At 39.4% G+C, this 21,266-nt stretch overlaps 1 protein-coding gene across 4 annotated transcripts in view; it reads left to right on the top strand.

Annotated features, from left to right (window-relative positions):
* LOC101402273 (nuclear body protein SP140-like protein) overlaps nt 1-20,561 on the top strand; it is a 71,248-nt gene extending 50,687 nt beyond the window's left edge. For all 4 annotated transcript variants that reach the window (XM_087424717.1, XM_087424716.1, XM_087424715.1 and 1 more), the window contains exons 10-17: nt 9,020-9,124; nt 11,216-11,358; nt 12,509-12,556; nt 17,642-17,757; nt 18,470-18,578; nt 18,886-18,963; nt 19,213-19,329; nt 20,127-20,561. In XM_087424717.1, coding sequence (XP_087280843.1) covers nt 9,020-9,124; nt 11,216-11,358; nt 12,509-12,556; nt 17,642-17,757; nt 18,470-18,578; nt 18,886-18,963; nt 19,213-19,329; nt 20,127-20,198 — 788 coding nt within the window. In that variant the 3' untranslated portion in view covers nt 20,199-20,561. The remainder of the gene's footprint in view (nt 1-9,019; nt 9,125-11,215; nt 11,359-12,508; nt 12,557-17,641; nt 17,758-18,469; nt 18,579-18,885; nt 18,964-19,212; nt 19,330-20,126) is intronic.
* The last annotated feature ends 705 nt before the right edge of the window (nt 20,562-21,266 follow it).

The raw sequence follows: 21,266 nt of genomic DNA, 5'->3' as shown, positions 1-21,266 counted from the left end.
TTAAGACCTGTTTTGTGGCCTAACACATGATCTATCTTGGACAATGTTCCATGTGCACTTGAAGAGAATGTGTATTCTGCTGTTTTGGAGTGGAATGTTCTGTATATATCAATTAAGTCAATCTAATGTAATGTGTCATTTGAGGCCAATGTTTCCTTATCAATTTTCTGTCTGGATGAGCTATCCATTGATGTAAGTGGGGTATTAAGGACCTCTATTACTATTGTATTGCTGTCAATTTCCCTTTTTATGTCTGTAAATAATTGCTGTATGTATTTTGTTGCTCCTATGTTGAGTGCATAAATATTTACAAATATTGTATCCTCTTGTTGGATTGACCACTTTATCCTTATGTAATGTCCTCTTTGTCTTTTGTTACTGTCTTTGTTTTAAAGTCTATTTTGTCTGATATAAGTTGCTACCCAGCTTTCTTTTCATTTCCACTTGCATGGTATATCTTTTTCCATCCCTTCACTTTCAGTCTGTGTATGTTTTTCAGTCTGAAGTGAGTTTCTTGTAGGCAGCATATAGATTGGTCTCATATTTTTTTTTATCCATTCAGCCACCTTATGTCTTTTGATTGGAGAATTAAGTCCATTTACATTTAAAGTTATTATTGATAAGTGTATATTTATTGCCATTTTATTAATTTTTTTCTGGCTATTTTCGTAGTTTCTCTCTGTTCCTTTCTTGTCTTTCTCTCTTCCCTTGGGTTTGATGGTTTTCTTTAGTGTTATGTTTAGATTTCTTTCTCTCTTTCTTTTGTGTATTTACTATAAGTTTATTCTTTGTCGTTACCATAAGGTTCACATACACCATCTTATGTATATAACAGTATCTTTTAAGTTGATAAAAACTTAAATTTGAACACATTCTAAAGGTTTACATTTTTACTTTCCTCTCATCTTTTTATATTTTCGATGACACATTTTACATCTTTTTATTTTGTATATCCCTTAGCTAATTATTTTAATTTTACTGTTTTTGTCTTTTAATCTTCATACTTGGTTTATAAGTGATTGATCCACTATCTTTTTTATTTATTTACCTTTTCCAGTGAGATTTTTACTTTTCTATGTTTTCTTATTATTAATTAGTGCCTTTTCTTTTTAGCTTAGAGAAGTCCCTTTAACATTTCTTGTAAGGTTGGTTTAGTGGTGATGAACTCCTTTAGCCTTTGCTTATCTGGAAAACTCTTAAAGTCTCCTTCAATTCTGAATGATAACCTTGCCAAGTAGAGAATTCTTGGTTGGGTATTTTTTTGCGGTCAGCACTTTGAATACATCATGCCGCTCCCTTCTGGCCTGTAAAATTTCTTCCAAGAAAACTGCTAATAGCCTAACAGGGTTTCCCTTGTGTGTAATAAGTTGTTTTTCTGTTGCTGCTTTTAAAATTCTCTCTTTATCCTTAACTTTTACCATTTTAATTATAATGTGTCTTGGTATGTTTCTCTGTGGGTTCATCTTATTTGGAACTCTCTCGGCTTCCTGGATCTGGATGTCTGTTTTCCCAGATTAGGGAAGTTGTCAACTCTTACTCTTCTAATAGTTTTCCTGGCCCTTTCTCTCTTCTCCTTCTGGGACCCCTATAGTGCAAACATTATTCTGCTTGATGTTATCCCACATGCCCCTTAAGGTATTCTCACTTTTTTGAATTCTTTTTTCATTTTGCTGCTCTGTCAGGGTGAATTCCATTGTTTTGTCTTCCTGCTTGATGATTCTTGCTTCCATTTCATCCATTCTGCTGTTGAACCCCTCTAGTGTATTTTTCAATTTAATTATAACTACTGTTTGGTACCTTCTTGTATTTTCTATGTCTTTGTTTAAGTTCTCATTGTGTTCATCCATTCTTCTCCCAAGTTCAGTGATCATCTTTACGATCATTACTTTGAACTCTTTATCAGGTAGGTTGCTTATCTCCATTTCATTAAGGTCTTTTTCTGGGGATTTGCTTTGTTCTTTGGTTTGCAACAAAGTCCTCTGTCTCCTCATTTTACCTGTCTCCTTGTTTTTGTCTATATGTATTAGGTGAAATGGCCACAGCCTTCAGTCTTATACAGATATTCCACATGGCCCAGAAGCACAACATCCCCTGATCACCAGAGCCAGAACCTCCTTCTTGTGGGCTGCATTTGCCTATCATCTGTGGTATGGCCTTGGCTGCAGTGTAGTGCAGGTGGGGCACACAGCATTCACCAGGCCCAATTACAGCCAGTTGTTGTGCTGGAAGGTTGAAGTTTTGGCTCAGCTGCAGCACTAGAAGAGAGGAGCTCAGGCACCTGCTTGGCCCAATTGTGGCTCAGGTGTGGTGCAGGATGGGCAGAACATGCCCTTTGGTGCTAGAGGGATGACCCAAAAATGGCACCCTCAGCTCCAGCAACAGCAAGTTGGGATGAAGTTGCAAAAATGGTGTCCACCAGTACTTTCTTCCCCAGATAAAGTCCTAGCAGTTTCCTACCTCTCCAGCTGCTGCTTTAAGTGTAGTGAATGGGTCTCCCTCCCTTATGGTCTAGACACTTTTCAAACTGTTGCTTTTGTGCTGGATCTCAGGGTGAGTGGGTCTATGCATGAGCCCTTTAAAAGCAAATTCTCCATTTTCTATAGTTCTATGGTTCTCCTGGTCTTAACCACCACTGATTTTCAAAACCAGACATTTTGAGGGCTCGTCTTTCCTATGCTGGCTGCAAGGATCTGGGTGCCTGATGTGGGGCACTGCCCTTTTACTCTTTGAGGGAGAGTTCCATGTTTTTGGGAGGTTCCCTCCCAATTTTGGGTCACTGTGCCTAGGATGGGGTCCCAGGTGAGGCCATGTGTCTGCCTTTCTTATCCTTCTCAATACATCTCTTTTGTCTTCCATCATGGAGGTGCAGTTCATCTAGTTCTCAGATCTTTTTCAGAAGAAAAGTATTCTATATGTACCTGTAAGTTTGTTGTGTCTGCAGGAGGCGGTGAGTTCAGGGTCTTCCTATGCTGCCATCCTGAGCTCTCTTCCTATAATTTTTCAAAATACTCACAACTTTATGTTGTTTTTTTAATTTGAAAATATCTTTGTAAACTTTGATGTATTTTTCGATGCATTTATTAACACATATGAAATGATGTCCTATATCTAAATAAATCTATTCATACTGTTACATTTCCCTTACATTAAATCAGTACATTCATTTGCATTGCTATAATATTTTGGTGTGATTGAGCATTTTTCATTGGTTATTGGTCATTTTTTTTTTCCTTCTTCTGCAAATGCCTGGTATATGTCTTGTCAGTGTTGCTGTTATGTTGGTGGTTTGTCGTTGTTTTTTTTTAAACAAGCTCAATAAGAAGACCAATATATAATATATAATCAATTTTGCCTATGTATGTTGTTAATATTTTGTCTCATATGATGTTATTTTTTAAGTTTGTATGTTTCATCCTAGAGAAGTTTGAAAATTTTATGCAGTCAAATCTGTCAGGCTTTTCCTTTATGGTTTCTAGGTTTTATATAAAATTTACAAGGATATTTTCTACTTCAAGATTATAAAAGTATTTTACATTTGCTTCCAGAATATTTGAAGTACTTAATACTGTTTAACGTTTAAATCTGTAATTCCCGTGGGATTCACCTCTTTGTGTATGATGTGAGATAGTAATTACAAGAAATCACCCCGACACTTTTTTCTTCATGAATTGCAATGTCTTTTTATGTGCCTTTCCCTGTATTCGTGGATCTGTGTCTGCAGTCAACTCTGAAACACTATTCTGTTTATTTCTAATGCAGTACCAATTGTAATTGGTTTAATTACAAACTTTACAGTAAATTTTGTGGTTCCTACTCATTATATCTTCTGTTGCAAGGAAAAAAGTAAAAGACACAGTGAGGCGCAACAGAAAAAAGATTTCAGATTTTCAGTAATTCTGTCTCACTCACTGTGGGTTGAGAATCAAATCAAGATTTTTTTCCTAATACCTCTCCAATTCCATTGGGACTTTGAAAATATAATGAATTTGTAGATTAATTTGGATAGAATTGAGATTTTTACGAGGAGAATGAACTACATATTTATTGAGGTCACCTTTTGCCTTCTTCAACAAAGTTTAATAGTTTTCTTTACATAGATTGTGTGTGTTTTTACTTTTCTTGTCAGCTTTATTGAGCTATAATTTACATACAATAGAATTCATCACTTTAAAGGTTCAACTGGATATGTTTTAACAAATGTGTATAGTCATGTAAATACCACCACCACCATGACATAGAACATTTCCATCATCCCCTAAGGTCCACTTGTGTCCCTCTTTCCACTCTCTGGCAGTTGACAACAGCTGATCTGTTTTTATCACTGTAGTTTTTTTCTGGAATTTCATATAAACGAATTCATACAACATATAGTTTATTTATGTTTGCTTCCTTTCACTTAGCTTAATGCTTTTGAGACGCATCCGTGTTGCTGTGTTATCAGTAATTACTCCATTTTCATTGCTGAGAAGTATTCTGTTATATGGATATACAGCAGATTATTTATCTATTCACTTGATGATAGGCGTTGAGCTGTTTCCAATTTGGGGCTATTACAAAAAAAACTACTAGAAACATGTTCATACAAATATCTGGGTCGACATGTTTTAATTTTTCTTGGATAAATAGCTAGGAGTAGTACTACTGGCTCATATGAACATAAACGCATGTTTAACATTTTGTGAATCTGCTGAAATGTTTTTCAAAGTGGTTATACTTTTTTACATTCCCACTAGCACTGTTTGAAAGTTCCAATTTCTCCACATACTCACTTGGTACTTGGTATTGTTAGTGTTTTTAATTTTAGCCATTCTTAGTGAGTATGTAATTTTATCTTACTATAGTTTTAATGTGCATTTTCCTAATGATCTATGATGCTGAGCATCTTTTCATGTATTTAATTGCTACCCGTAGATCTCATTTGGTGAAGTGTCTATTCAAATCTTTTGTCCATATTCAATTGAGTTATCTCTTTATTTTTTTAGATGAAAGAGTTATTTATGTATTCTGGATTCAAGTTCTTTGTTAGTTGTGTGCCTTACAGTCTGTAGCTTAGCTTTTCATTTTCTTACCAGCATCTGTTGAAGAGCAAAATTTTTAAAATTTTGATGATGTCTGATTTAACAGTCTTTTCCTTTATAATCTGTAATTTGGGGTTCTATTTAAGAAATCTTTGCCCAAATCAAGACCTTATGTTATCTTCAAGAACTTTCATAGTTTAGCTCTTACATTTGGATCTGTGATCCAGTTTGAGTTAATTTTTGTATATGATGTGAGGTTAGGATTTTTTTTTTGGTGTATGGATATCTAATTGTTCCAGCACCATTTGTTGAAAAGATTATCCTTTCTACATTGAATTAATTGCTTTGACATCCTTTTTGAAAGTCAGTTGGCCATATGAGTTTTGGTGTTTTTCTGGACTTCCTTTTCTGTTCAATTTATCTATATGTCTATCTTTATGTTAATACGACACCATACATTACTATAGCTTCATAATAAGTCATGAAATCAGGTAGTGTTTCTCCTTTTCAAAATTGTTTTGGCTATCTTAGGTCCTGTGCATTTTGAATCTTCTTCTATCTTTCAGTTCAGCCACTTTCAAGATCACGTCATTGTCCAAGGTACTCGCTGATCTCCAGCCATTTGTCCATGTTCTAGGCCACCCAAAGGAGAAACGGTGAAGGGCAAAAGATATCTTCCCCCAGAGGTCTGACCATTTTGTGTGAAGCTTTCCTAGAGTTCCCTTCCTCCCACACAATATTCTGCTCTCATCTTACTCATCAAATCTTAAACTGGTGGTCATGCCAGCTATACTGGAAGTTATGAACTATGATATTTTGTCTAGATGTCTCCAGAATGCAGATATTCTGTTAGTAAATTAGGAAGAGAAAATAAACAACTGGAACACAATATGAAGAACTGACCTCATCAGTTTTTTAAAATTTGTTTAAGTCCCTTTGGAACCTACCATGTGATCAATATTTGTAAATATTCTATGTCACTTTAAAATAATGTACAATTAAACTATTTGTTGGGCTCTGGCTTCTCCTCATACACATCTTTGTCAAGCACAACTTTGTTTTTTAAATCTTCTATATCCAGAATAAAATAGGTTGTGTTTGTTCCGTCAAGTTTGTATAGGGATGTGTTAAATTCTCCTACTTGATTCTGTATTTGCCAATTCCTCCTTGTTCTGTTGTTTTACTTTAAATACTTTGAGGCTATTCGTAACTGTTATAATAGGGTTTTTTCTTTTATTATTATACGGTGTTCCTCTTTATCCTTATTAATGCTTTTTGCCTTAAAATCTCTTTTTCGGAGTGCTAAGATTGTTACATTAACTTTTATGTTTTATATTTTTTTTTTTGTTTTTTACTCACTTTTCATAAAGCCTTCCGACGCAGATTTGTTTTATGTCTCCTGTAACAACACTTAGCTTTTTGTAGCCTTCCCTGATAATCCTGATCTTTTAATAGTTAACTTTTATTTGTTACTTTTATTATGATTCTTGATATATGTGAACTTACATATTCTACATTATTGCTGACCATTCTTTTTCTGTGTTTCTGTGTCTTTTTCTTGCTTTCTCGTGGGTTGAGATAGAATTCTATATTCCACCTTTTTCCTCTGCTGGTTTGGAAATTGGAGATAAAATTTCTGTAACGTCTTCAAACATGTCCTGATCTCAAAAGATGACAAGGATCTTAGCATAGATGCCCTACAAATTGAACATCCCATTTCCGTCATTAAGCTATTGTCATTTAACATTTTTTAATTAATTTTCTTTTAATTATAAATTTTGAAACTATTATCATTTTTGCATTCAATAATTAAACGACTTTTTTTATCATCATTGTTCCTTTTCTTTGGTTTCACTTTTTGTCTAACCTGAATTAAATCACTGGTTATTTTAGTGAGTGTCTCTAAGTGGTAAACTTTCTAAGTATTGTGTATGCAACTTTGTCTTTGTTTTGATAGAATTTTCTTAGCAAGTTTAAAAATTCTAGGTTGACATTTATTTCTTCTTGGTATAGTAAAGTGATTACTGCATTGTCTTCTGTAATCTATTGTGTTGCTGATGAAAATTATTCTTTTATTGTGACTGCCATTTCTTAGTTAATAGTCGTTCCTTTCTCTCCAAAAGCTCTTCTCCCCACCACTGAGTTATGAAACTTTTAAAGTTAGGGAAAAATTGGGAAATTTCACAATAAGCCCCAATATACTTTCACATAGATTCACAATTAAAATTGTATCATCCTTGCTTTATCACATTTCTGTCCATCTATCCACTTCTCTACCCGTTCACTACCCCATTTTAAGATGGAAATATTACAAAGTTGCAGACATCAGTACACTTCCCCCCAAATACTTCAGCATGCGTATCATTAACTGGAGTTCAATATTTGTTTGCAATTCTTTTCTTTTTCTTTTGAGGTAAAATTTACAATGAGATGCAGAAATATTAAGTATATCATTTTATGAGTTCTGATTAAAGCATTCTCTTGTAGAATCCAAATCTTTATAAAGATACAGAACATGACCATCACCCTGGAAGTTAAGCAAATATCCTCTGAGGAGAGGAGGGAGACTTTATTATCCCGGAATATTTCTAAGGAGAGAGATGTTCTCTATTTTATACTGATCAGGAAACAAATCTGCCATCTGATCGGAAGGGCTGTGTTAACTCTAGCTTCCAAGGCTGTTTGCTATTCAGACATCCTTGAAAAGATACTCTGAGCCATGTGGAAATGCCACGGAGAATCACCTCCCAACAAATTCATCTCACATAGCAGATTCTGTCAACTCTCCCCATGAAGAAACCACTCCACCAGCCACTCTGATTAATGATTGGGGGCTGGGACCAAATCCATTCAATTTGTGTCCTGCAGCACTTAACAAATTTCATAAACCATAAATGTTTTAGGTCTCTAGAGACCACCCCTGCTGTGCAAGACACCATGTTTGCATGAGGAAGGCAAGTGAATGCCTGACATTCACACAAGAAGTACCATCCCAAGGGCACACATGCTGAAAGGGAAGCATTTACAATTGTTGAGGTCCCTAAGGGACCTTTCATCCAGAAGAGTCAGATATAAGAAGGGCAAATGCATTTCCATAAACTATAATCAAATTTAAATCTGAATCTCCTAGGCACTCCGAGAGCTGTGCCCTCCAAGCTAGTTGGGGAAAGAACCATCATTACTAGCAATAGTCAAAACAGAATCCTGAATTTTCAGAATTGGTTTATATAACACAATTAATGTCCCATCGCTTTTGTCCTGATCATGATTCAGGAAGGAGCTGATTCCTTTGTGGGAACAGCTGCCTTCAATGACCAAAGAGCAGTACAGAAGTGTGTGGACAGGAAGAAATGAGGACAGAGAGTCAGACAATCAGTGCATTGGGTGTATTTCTTGATAAAGGGCACACCATTGTCAGACTGCGAATGGTCCAGCCAGCCATGCAATTTGCAGGTTGTTCTAGAGCTTCCTGAGCTCCTCTTTCAGCTATGGAGAAAGCTGGTGTGAGGGAGAGATGAAGCAAAGTGGAGAACACAAATGGAAGGCAGACACCATCTCCATTACACGTACCCCATCATTATCCTCTCCCTGCTCATTCAGTCAGGGCTCAAATAGGGAGATACAAGTACGGTCTCTCACTTTGTCTCCAGCTACCTAGCTGCAATGAAACAGTATAGCTGGAGAGCTCCGTTCAGAACATAACAGAAGCTGTATGTTTCTTTGTCGTGTAAGAATCTGTGAGGCTGACTAGACTGGGAGTTAAGACAGTTTTATTGATGCCTGGTTTCTCTGTTAAAGTGAGATTTGAAGGGTGAGATAGAGGTAGACATTCTGTAGTCATGTATCAAAAATACCACTGGAAGAAAGACTTTGAAATTCTAGAGATTTGTGGAATAGTTTCTTAAGTGCCCCTATGTCTTTACAGCAACACCGTCCACAGGGGAGGAGGGGTGCATGTACAATTGCAGAATGAGACAGAATGAAGAAATCTTCTCTTTCAGGGTTAAGAATGGACATAGATGAAAGTGTGGATTTTCACTCTGAAATACTTCCTGTGACCTGTGGTCCAGTGAAGGGGATGTTACATAAGAGAAAATTGAAACGAGGTAGGTTTCAAGGTCTACTTTAATTTGCAACCCCTATCTGAAGGAATCACAAGAAGTGATGGAATTACCCATGTGAATTACACATCATTCAAGGAATTGGAGTCCCAGTTTGGCTTGAGAGAAGGAGCAAGGGAATCCTAAGATGGTATTTTCTCACTTTAAGAAATTGTACATGTTAAGGGCTCACTCCCACATGGAAGTGTCCATAGGGATGCCCAAACAACCAAAGAGAAGGGCAGGAACTTCAATCTACAGATGGAAAATATTGCATATTTTACTTTGAATCAGAAACAAAAGGGAAGAGGCCCTCAGACTCCACCTGCATATCCTCTTTCCCTTCTGGACCGTCATCTCCAGGCCAGAGTGTTGATGTAGTGAGAAGAGCACAGAATTTAGAATCAGAAAACCCAAGTCCCAGCCTCAGTTATGCCAAGAGTGACAGATTCATCTGAGAAAAGAATGGGCCCTTTCTGAGCCTAAAATTTCTCATCTAAAAAAGAGACAATAATTAAAAACTTGCCTCATGATGTGACTGTGAGACTTCATTTACAAAATGAATGTAAAATATTTTGTGATTTCTAAATTATAAAGCTTTGCAATAATTGTCTATTATAACGGACTTCATATCAGACCTTTTTTAATATGGGTGTGTGGACACCAATTAATAAAATGTTTACATCGTGACTTATTTAAACAGCTTTACTGAGATATCACTCACATATCATACAATTCACCACTTAGGGTGTACAATTCAATGTTGGGTGTGTTTTGGGTTTTTTTATATGTTCACAAGATTATCACAACCATCATCAAAATCTAATTTTAGAACATTTTTGTCCCCCACTAAAGGAAACTCCGTGTCTCTTAGCAGTCAATGCCCATTCCCACCTTATCCCACCACCCATCCCTAAGCAACCACTAATCTATTTTCTTCTCTATAAATTGGTATTATCAAGGCATCTCATATCAATCAACTCATATAAATATGTCTTTTTGTGACCGGATCTTTCTCTTAGCATGATGTTTTCAAGGCTCATCCATGTAGTAGCATATATTATACTTCATTCTTTTTTTATTGCCAAATAATTTAATATTCCATAGTATAGATATACCATATTTTGTTTATCCATTCATCAATGTGAGTTTTTCCCACTCATTGGCTATTACAAATAATACTGTTTTGAACATTCGTGTACAAGTTTTTGTGTGAACATACGTTTTCAATTCTCTTGGGTACGTACTCTGGAGTGAAAATGCTGGGATATGTGGTAATACTATGTTTAACTTACTGATGAAAAAGCAAACTATTTTCCACAGTGGCTGCACCAGTTTATATTCCCACCAGCAATGTATGAGGGCTCCAGTTTCTCTACATCCTTACCAACACTTATTGTTGTCTGTCTTTTTGATTATGGTCATCCTAGTGGATGTGAAGTAGTATTTCATTGTGGTTTTGATTTGCATTTCTCTAATAACAAATGATGTTAAGCATATGACTGTCTTTTATACATAACTTAAATTTTCCATTGAATAATATTTCACAATTATTTTAATGTCAGCTATCCATGATTTCAGGGATGGGAAAATCTCTGCTCAATAATGCCATTAAACTGTATAAGAATTGTTGTAATAGAGGGCATAGATGTTGCTGTGGTACTATTCTGAGCCACAAGACACCCACCTGAGATCTAAAGTCCAACTTGAAGTTCTGTCTCCACATTGCACCCAGGGCATTCTGGAGACTCTGGCCTGTTCTCTATCCCCAGAAAATTGAAATCTTCTAACCCTTCAGAAACACTTGCTTTTCCTTTTGTAGATGATTTTGCGATACTTTTAAAAGGTTTATTTTGATGATAATTATCACTTTTTGTCACACAAAAGTCAAAGAAATGTTGCCACAAAGCAGGAAATATCCTTTGAGGAGACTACAGGTTGGGTTTGGGGATTCTGAAGTCTGAGAGGGGAGGCCAGACTCTCCTACTATTGATCTTGAGCCCAAATTGCGTGTCTCCAGAGCCAGTGTCGTGGGAGGCCACCGTCAGAACTCTGAGGACAAAGAGAGCTCAAGATCAACTTACCATGATTTTACAGGAACCTCGGTGAAGTGTATACAGCGTGATGGTGGAAACTGGGTCACTCTCAAGGAATTTGAAGTCAGTGGAGGCCACGAAAAATCAAATAACTGGAAGCTGAGTGTGCGCTGTGGTGGGAAAACCCTACATCAGCTGATTGAGGTATTCCATGGACAGGGGGACAGAGATGTGACTTTCCTTGTTGCATCCTAAGAATAATATCACTATTTGCTCAACAAATATTTGTTGAGTTATAGCTGAAGCCCTGATGCACCGGACTTTATCCTCTCACCGGGGGAGAGGTGCCCCACATTCATAACCTCAGTTCAACGCAGCACATCAATGTCATAAAAGGGGCTCAGTCAGGGTAGGTGCATGAACTTGGAGGAGGGAAAGGTCATTCTGATTAAGGTGACTGCAGACAACTTTATGCAGTGAAAGAAGACAGTGTACAGTCACACAAGAGGGAAAAATACTCTCCAGAGAAAGAATAGCATGAAAACCAAGACCACGACTAAAGTAGGTCTGTGGTTGAAGTAGATGGATTGTGTGTGATAACGTATAATTCATCAACTGGGGTTGTTTGTGGAGGAATTTAATGCCAAGCTAAGGAGTTGAAACTTGTAACATAGACAATGAAGAATCAGGGCAGTCTTCTGAGGTGCGAAATGACATATTTAAAACAGTATCTTAGACAGCCATGGGGCCTTGAAATGACTTCAATGTCTTTCAGCCCAACAAAGCTATACTTAACCTACAATGCTCAGCTCAAATGTTACCCCTCTCTGAATATTCTCTGACTAATCTGGCTCATGGACTCCCTGAACCCACTACTAAAGTCCTGCTTACACCATTTTATACTTATCTTTCCATGCATTCTCTTTTTCTCTCTAGACTCATGCAGGGTCTATGTGTGCTCAACATTGTCCAGAGTGTCTGAGATCCAGTAGGCACGGGATAAGTGTGTGTTGAGTGAATGGTTGTTGTGTAAGGGCTCAAGCTGGAGTGGCATTTGTGGGAATGGATAGGAGGTGAGAGGTGGCTAAGGAATTGTGAAGAGAAACCTCTTAAAACTTTGGAAAAAGCACAAGAGAGGGAGGAAGATGTTCTAAATATGATTTTCCAGCTATCATTAATTGAAGTCTAGAAGAAGTACAGGTGAGGCAAGGAAGATTGTTTCTCGTTTATTCACTTTGGCTTTGAGCCGGTAGTGGGACATCCAGGTAGATATATTTGGGAGGAGGTTGGAAATACCAGACTCACAAAACAGAAACACAAGCTAACCATATACTTGGATCTTTTTATCTTTCAGGAAGGGTCTCTGTCTAAACCTCCAAGAGTGTATGGCAGGAAAAAAAAGGTGATTATTATATAACATTTTACAAGTTCTCATCATGTGACTGGTTTTATGTGTATAGCATGTTATTTTATGGTTTCTCAATTGGGTGATTATAATTAAGCTTCCTCCTCTCCTCTTCCCTGCCTTTTTTTTTGCTTGTGTCTTCAGAGTTGCTACTTTGAACATTATGTTGTGTATAAGGCAATGTCATCTTTGAATGGTAATCCATTTGAGATGGAGATGACATGAAGTCATCAAAATAGAACTCCTGGATGTGCTTTAGCTACAGATGAAGATGTTGTAAGGATGTCAAAGTTGGAAAAGCAAATATGATTATTGAATACATAAAAACATTTCATAATAAGGTGACAGAGTCATCTTCAACTTAAACCCAGATTTTTTTCATGTTAATATTAATATTAACATGAAAATATTAACATGAAATTATTAACATGTTAATATTTTCTAACTTTATTGAAATCTGATGGAACAAAAGTTTGTGCATAGTCATTCAGATGACCCTGGTCTGGTGGATAATCTATTTGGGGACATTAATGAAACCATATATGTCATGTGTTGCTTAACGACAGGGATATGCTCTGAGAAATGCAACATTAGGCAATTTCATCACTGTGTGAGTATCATAGAGTGTACTGTAGGGGAGTAAAATTTGCCACCCCAACATGTGTCCCTTTAAGATGAGGATTATTTAAAGCTAGTTATTTTTAAGAAATAAAAGACTCAGAAAATTTTTCTTGTTACCTGCCCCTTAACTGCCTAAAAGCATTCAGATTAAATAAACCTGTCTCAGGAAGCAAGCTATTACTTTAGCGTAACATGAACTAGGTGGTAGACAGGGAGGAACCTAGAAAAGCCTGTTTATTGGGGTCCCCTCTGTGTTCTTCTGTTTCTGTGTGGCCAAACACCTGTTTTCCAAATATTTGCTCCTTTTCACCCTCCTGTGAATTGCCTTTCTTCCCTTTGAAGTCCCTGACTATCCTCACCCCAAACATCTTTTGTCTTGAGTTAAAGATGGCATTTAAGGTGAGGGCTTTGACCATTTTGGTGAGTTATTCAGTTTTCCTGGGTTTCTCTCATGTTTACATATTATTAAACTTTTGTTTGTTTTCTTTTGCTAATCTGTCTCATGTCAATTTAATTCTAAGATCAACCAGAAGAACTTAGAAGGGTACAGAAAAATTTCTTTCTCCCCTGCAGTACTTACACAAATCTAGATGGTATAGCCTACTGCGTGACTAGACTATATGCTACTAATCTTATGAATCCACCTTTGTATATGCAGTCCATCAGGCTAAAACGTTGTTATGCGGCACATAACTGTATCATTTCATGAGATAGGCAACTAAAATCATTTTTTTCCTGATCCTTTGCATCCCTTTCCACCTTTCGATAAAATACACAGACAGGATTTGTCTCAAATAGAAATTATGTGCCCTTCATGAGGATGGTGCTATTGAGGAGGAAGCTCTTGGGTGATCGAAGTATATTATAGAAGGGGCTGACCTGGAAAATTGTTTACTTTAATGTCACTTCTTTGGATGCCCTTGGGCTCCATCAGAGGGGCTGTAAAGACGTCCCTTCTATCTGAGAAAGTGATTTCTCCCTCTATGGAAGAAGGTTATGGAGGCAACAAACAAATAAGTTAAGTACAGTGTAGATTCAGGACAAGGTGATGGTTTTTTCCAAGATTGGGTATGAATTAGAACCCAAGAAGGAAGGGAAGGTGAGAAATGCCATTCTTATACACTTAGGTATAAATGGCCATCTAAGACATGCACGGACTTCTAAGATAGGTCATACATAACTGGCCACTGGGACTTCATCTTCCACTGGGAATGTGAGGTCCAGGCCTTTACATTATCTGATGTTCTGAATGGTTTGAACTATCAGTCCTTGGGACATTTCATCCCCTGGATTTACTGAAGAAAAATTACTGTTTGACCTATTCGGTAACTACTTTAAAAAACAGTGTCTCTACTGTTCCTCAGAAGTCAGGAGTTACTCAGTCTAGATTATCTAAAAGAGCTAGCAACTTCCAATCAACAGGTTCTAACCTTATCCATGGGTGCAACACTTGCAGCAACCAGGTGCAATTGCCCCTAAATTTTGTGTCTCTTTGATCAAGAACAGAAGTTCCCCAAAGTGACAGATCTCAGGATCCGTTACCACTTCTGTGGGTCCTCTATGCCTCTCAGAACCTCTCTAGTTGATGGAGCTCCTTGGTTTCTGGAAACTTCGGTGTCACTCTTGGCACCACATCACAGCTTCCTGTCTCCTGACAAGGGCCATTTATACTTTCTGGTGACAGCTGCTGTGTTGTAAAATAATCTGATATACTCATCCAGAACAATCATTTATTGTATGTTAGTATTTGTTTAAAAGATAGCAAGTAATCTCTTTTTCTAAGTGAAACAATACTCATTTATTCAACATATAATTATTGAATGCTGGGCCGGCCCTGTGGCTTGGTGGTTAAGTGCGCGCGCTGCAATGCTGGCGGCCCGGGTTCGGATCCCGGGTGCGCATCGAGGCGCCACTTCTCCGTCCATCCTGAGGCCGAGTCCCACATGCCGCAACTAGAAGGATGTGCAGCTATGACATACAACTATCTGCTGGGGCTTTGGGGGGAAAAAATAAAATATAAATAAAAAAAATCTTTAAAAAAAAAAAAATTATTGAATGCATACTAAATGTCCAATGACCATTAGAGAAGATTGAAACAATATCCCCGACCTCAAGGATTATTTCAACTTCACTCTCTAACATGGAAGAATAACTAATGGAGTGGGGTGGGGATTCTAGGCCGCACAGAGTGGCAGGCAGTGACATGGCCACCTCTCAGGTCATTTTCCAGTGGATCACTCTGTCCTGGGCTGGAGATAAAAGCTGAGGTTGCCTGATCCCAGAAGTGAAGGAGGCCAAGTCATTCTACTGAATGTGTAAAAGCAATGTAAGTCCAGTGGGCGGTAGTCAGTTACCTCTAAAAAGTCAGCCAGCTGACATCTTGGGATTTGGATGGTGGGGAGAGGAGGGTGATCTTCTGGGAGAAGAGCTGAAGCACTGGGGAACTCAGATGCCTTTTGTCTTCAGGACAAAAAGAGCTGTCTTCATGTCCTAGAAGAGCTGCAGAAGGCAGTGAAGTTCTTCTCTGGGATTTGCATGAATTCCACGACCCTGGGCCCTGTGGTCCTTTATTTGGGATGGATGTAGACACAGGATTACATCACACAACCCTTGGCCAAGAGTCCATGGGGAGGAGAGGGCAACCATTCCAGCAAGAGTACCCTCACTCCTGTTAGTAATCTTTCTTGGGACAGATATTACAGGCCCATTCAACACTGACTTATAATATCCTCATGCATTAATAACGAGCCTTTGCTGAGGCTAAATCTCAACTTGGGCTACACACTGGAATCACATGAAGACCTTAGAAAAGTAGCATTTGCTGAATTCCACCCTAGAGGAAATTCTGACTTAATCAGTCTGAGCTATGACTTGAACATGAGGATTGTTTAAAAGTCCCCAGATGATTCTGACACACAAAATTACTCATTCTATGACTTAAGAAGAATACCAATGCCTGTGCCCAACCCAGACCAATTGATTCAGAATCTCTGGCACGGGGACCAGGACATTAGTGTTTTACATACTCTCCCCTGAAGATTCAATTATGCAGCTGGGCTAAAAAGCAAAGAGCCAAGGGGCCAGCCCCGTGGCTGAGTGGTTACAGTTCTGGGCACTCCACTTCAGTGGCCCAGGATTGTGGGTTCAGATCCTGGGCGTGGACCTACTGCACTCACCAGCCATGCTGTGGAGGCATCCCACATACAAAATAGAGGAAGACTGGCACAGATGTTAGCCCAGATCTTCCTCAGGCTAATCTTCCTCAAGCAAAAAAAAAAGAGGAAGATTGCCAATGGATGTTAGCTCAGGGCAAATCTTCCTCACACACAAAAAAAAATTTAAAATAAAAACAAAGAGCCAAAAAATTAAGAGTCTAGTCTTGTTAAAAAGGCCATTCGAGGCACTCTCAATTTTACCAAATGTCAAGGCAGCACATAATATTGAGCTTAATTTTAGTTCTTACACCACATTTTCCTTGCATGACAAGAGACTCAGTCACAGACCAGTTCTTTGTCAGGAATACACATATATTTGTACATAATACAATGTATCTGTATTGGTCTCTTTATATTTGCTCTATTAATTCTGTTGGTTTTAACACAATTAGGAGTTACTCCACAAGATTTGGATCAAAATACTGTCAAATTTTATCTTCTCTCAATGAAATTAAACCTGGTTAAAGGCCTCACTTATTGAGACTCATGAGAAATCCAGTATCAGCTGATTAGGGTGGCACCTCCCCATTCTTTTTATAGAACAAAGCAATTATCACTCTCCCTGGCCATTCAGATATGGCACCTCCACATCTTATAGGCCAAGCTAAGTCATGGGGCATGTTCTTCCAAGCTCCCAGAGCCAAAGAGGTCCATCCTCCCTGACACCCACCGGCTCATCTGTACCTCTGGGTCTTTTCAACCCAAAGGCACTATCACAGGCCCAGGAGCCCTCCAGGCACAGAATCCACAGTCTAGGAACTCCTACTAGGCCCTTCAACTCTCAGGAAGCCTAGAGCCAAGAGAACAGGATGCAGTGCATTCTTAGAAGTTTATCCCATCTTTTTAAATTCTCAACATATCATCCTTCCATGAGTCAATTTAGTCATTGTGGTGTAGACAAATGGATTTAGCACTTTATATCAGGAACTTGTTTTATCTGCAAAGTAATAAAATTATTCAGATTCCTATAAAATCATCCTCTTGTTTTGTCATTAGTCTTTCTGTGTTAGGATTTCTGATTTTATAGGGAAAAGTTTTCTGGTCTGACACACAGGTCCCTCCTCCTGAACTTCACTGCAGACCATGATTTCTTCTTCTGAAATCTCCACTCCATCCTGTTCCTTCATAGCTCAGGGAGAAACATATAAGTGTTCATGCAGTTAACACAACGACAATGACTTCTAGATTCCCATAGTGCTGGCCTTCTGGAGTCTCACAAAGGATCAGACATTGTTTTATCTTCTAGCTGGGAGACACAGACAAATGTAAGGTGTGCTTGGATGAAGGAAAGCTGTTCTGCTGCCGTGTTTGTTTGAAATTCTTTCATGACGACTGTCATATCCCACCTATGGAAACTGAAAGGTTTGTAAGATGTAGCCCTCCCTCCCTCCTTATTAGGGACCCTTCTTCCTGCCATGCATACTCTCCCTGAAGTGTTCCTACTTGTGTCTGGGTGGGGAAAGATCAGGGCCATAGGTACGGGTCCAGCAGTGTGATCCAGAGAGCTGTTTAAAGATACCGGCAGTAGGAGGGTCATGTTCTTTGCTCTCCTCAGGGATGCTCAGGTTGATGACTGGATCCTTTGCCTACATACTGCTACTGTACTTTCCTAGAGGTTTTCCCGCATGGACTCCTATTCACAGGGATGGAAATGCCAGTTGTTTGTGTTCTGTGCTTATTCTGAAAAGGCAGGAAACCTGGCCAGGTTCCCTCATTTTGCCACATTCCCAACGAGTTGATGGAGACCCAAGGCCCCTAAGGGTTAGGGCCCAGTTTCTGAAACTCAGGCCTGGCAGGCAGGGGTCCTTGTGCTCCCAGCAGCTCAGACAAGGAAAGGAGAGCCCACCACTCACCCTGACACCACCCTCCACCCACTGACTCCCTATTAATCCCTCGATGAGAGGAGGGTCATTGGCTCAGACCCCATGTGAGGGGCTTTGGGACTCTGGGAGGTGTGCCCTTGGTCCTCCAGCTGTGTCCATCCACCATTCCTCAAAGGAAGACAATGGCAGCTGTAGGAAAGGTGGCTGTTTCCAGGGGCCTTGCCCTTGCTCACTTACGCCCGACCTCCCAGGTGCCTGTGGACTTGCACCTTCTGCAGGATGAAGGAGACTTCAGGAAGCCAGCACTGTCACAGGGAATCTGAGGTCCTGGCAAGGCGGATGGGGCCTAAGGAGCAATTGGTGAGTAAGATTCAAACTCTAAACCTTCTCCTTTCCGCACACATGTGAGAAGTCAAACAGACAAAGGGTGAGGGGAAGGGCGCCCACAGGGAGCCTGCTCTTTGGAGCCATGCCTCAACCACACTGAAATCACACCAGAACTTGTTTACAGAAAAAATAACTCAGCTATTACATGTCTGTTTCCAAAGGGCATACATGTTTGTGGAAACTTCCGGAAGACTGGTGTCGTCATGCCTTTCTGCCTGGGCATGCATATGGGCTCATTCTCTCTAAGCTGCTTTTCATTTACAGCTGCCTTCTTTTGCAGAAATGTGAGTTCCTCCTCTTGAAGGTCTATTGCCATGTAGAGAGGTCCTTTTTCGCAGAGAGGACAAATACATATGATGTAAGTAAACATCACAAACCATGATTGCAGGCTGCCATGATGATACCTGACGTTGAAATGGGATCTTGTGGGATTTGTGATCTGAATCTCATGGGAAATCATTGGAATGAGGACACAAGCTGCCGTTATCTTTACAATAAATCCTGAAATATCAATGTGTTTCTGCTGAATTTTATGAGAATCCACAGAAGGCAGACCTTGAACTATGTCAGTAACTCTCCCTTTGATATTTTTTTTCAAAACCTAAAGGAACTCACGTGCTTGGACAAAATCAAGAAGAGGCTAAATGAGCAGAGTTACCGCCAAATGGAAGCGTTTGTGCAGGACATGCGCCTCATCTTTCAGAACTACAGGGCAACTTACAAGGTAAATGGCTCTCCCTGCTTCCATTTCATTTTCTTTCCACTGAGTTGCTCTGCCCTCATTTTCAGATGCGGGGAAATTTTACAGTTTCTCATCCTATGACAAGCCTGCCCAAGCAAGTGTTCTGGAAGTGAATGACTTTTTCCATTCAGGACTTAAGCCTGCCGTGGCAGAGTAACTGAGTCAGAACGTATCCCTGAAACCAGAACCCCAGACCCCTGAGAGCTCATTCTTCTCTGCAAAGGCAACAAGTGCCCACAGAGAACAGTCAAGTCCTGCCTGCTCCAAACCTGAGAAGAGAATTGCATGTAAAAGTCATATTGTGCTTCTTATCTCTCCCCTAATACATTCACTTAAACTTCTCAGAAATCCCAAACTCCAGATTCCTTTGCATGCAAATGGACCCTATAGTTAACAGGGATCAGCCCAGGGGAATAGAAGTGACCATGGGAAACGAAGACCACTGATTGTACTTAGACACTTCTGTACTACTTGAATTGTTACAAAGAATATAGATTACTTTTCTAATTCTCACTAAAATAAATAACCCAACCATTAAGTTAGAGTCCTCAAGTATGGCAATGATTTCCCATTTCTGTCCAATAGAAAGAAATAACCATGCTCTTAGGAAAGAGAAGTTACTCTCAGCTGCGTGAGTTTTTAAGCTTAACCTGGTTAATGTAGCTTAGGGTGTTTAAGACAAGATCATTCTCAATTGTGAAGTGTCTAACACTGATAAGGAGGTTCATTATTTTTGTCTTTTTTTTTCTTTTTCTTTGTATGACTTTGGCCTAATGGAGGACGAATTTGAGAAGAATTTCAAGGAAGTGTTTGCTATTCGGGAAACAAATGAGAACAGTTCACTGGTGTAGTGGATGCTGGTGGTACCTTGGAAAGCCCCCTTGTGGGCAGGCTTCTCATCCCCTAGCTGCTGTGAGGGTTGCCTGCGGATGCCACCCCTCCCCAGAATATTGCCTTCTGCCAAATGAAATGGATCCAGCTTCATCTACACATTACTCCTCCTTTGCCTGGAGCCAGCCCCAGCCCCAAGGTGGAACCAACCTATTACACCAATGTGGTGTGATTCATGCTCCTGTGCTCCCCCATGGGATCAGGCTGGAGCTAGTCTCCAGCTGTGACTGCATCCTTGCTTAGCTTTTCCCATCACACTACCTTGCTTCCTCTACTTCTCCTGAGAGAACTCTCATAATAAATCACTTACTTAAGAGACTTTATCTCAGACTCTGCTCTAGGGAACCCAACTTAAGATAATGGACCTAGCAAGCAGGCCCTAAGGATGGGGTTCTGCAGTTGGATCACTGTCTAGCAGATGGTGACAGATGGAATACCAATATCCCCGGGGTACTATAACAGTGCAGTTGCCAAACTTTCACCTATAGTAAACTGGATGAGATAAAGAGGAAGAGATATACTAGCTGGTACAATTGTCTGGCATTTACAAAGGGAGAAATAGTAAGCATAAGATCTGTGGATTTGGGTGGGTATTGCTAAGTGCCACTAATGTGTTAAAAAGAGTAAATGATGGGCTTAAATCTATGAATCACCACCTAAAGCAAAGAGACCCTCATACTTGCACTTGGAAGGCAGACAGTAAGAAAGGCCCAGCACCAACCCTAATTATAAGAATGGCACAATTTCAGAGAAGTCTGAATTCTAAGCTCAGAATGGTCATTTGTACCAAAGTCAGGGCCCTGATAGAGAAGGAGGGAAGCCCTGAAATTCAGAATGGATCTTTCTAGGCAGATGCACATGACAACTCTGAACTCCAGATCCTCCTGAGCCCACTGGGCCTGTAGAAGAGAACTCCTACCTCTTGTTGGGAGACAGACCCCCTACCCTCCCAAATATCTTGCTTGAATGAAAACTATGCAAAGTTCTCTCAGCATGACCCAACTGGGCAAGTCCTGGGTTGTCCCCCT

This window comes from Ceratotherium simum, chromosome 37, assembly GCF_057802395.1.
Source record: "Ceratotherium simum simum isolate JZ-2026a chromosome 37, ASM5780239v1, whole genome shotgun sequence".
Classification (NCBI taxonomy): Eukaryota; Metazoa; Chordata; class Mammalia; order Perissodactyla; family Rhinocerotidae; genus Ceratotherium; species Ceratotherium simum.
Note: the sequence above shows the minus strand (reverse complement) of the source record. Positions and strands in the feature narration are given on the sequence as shown.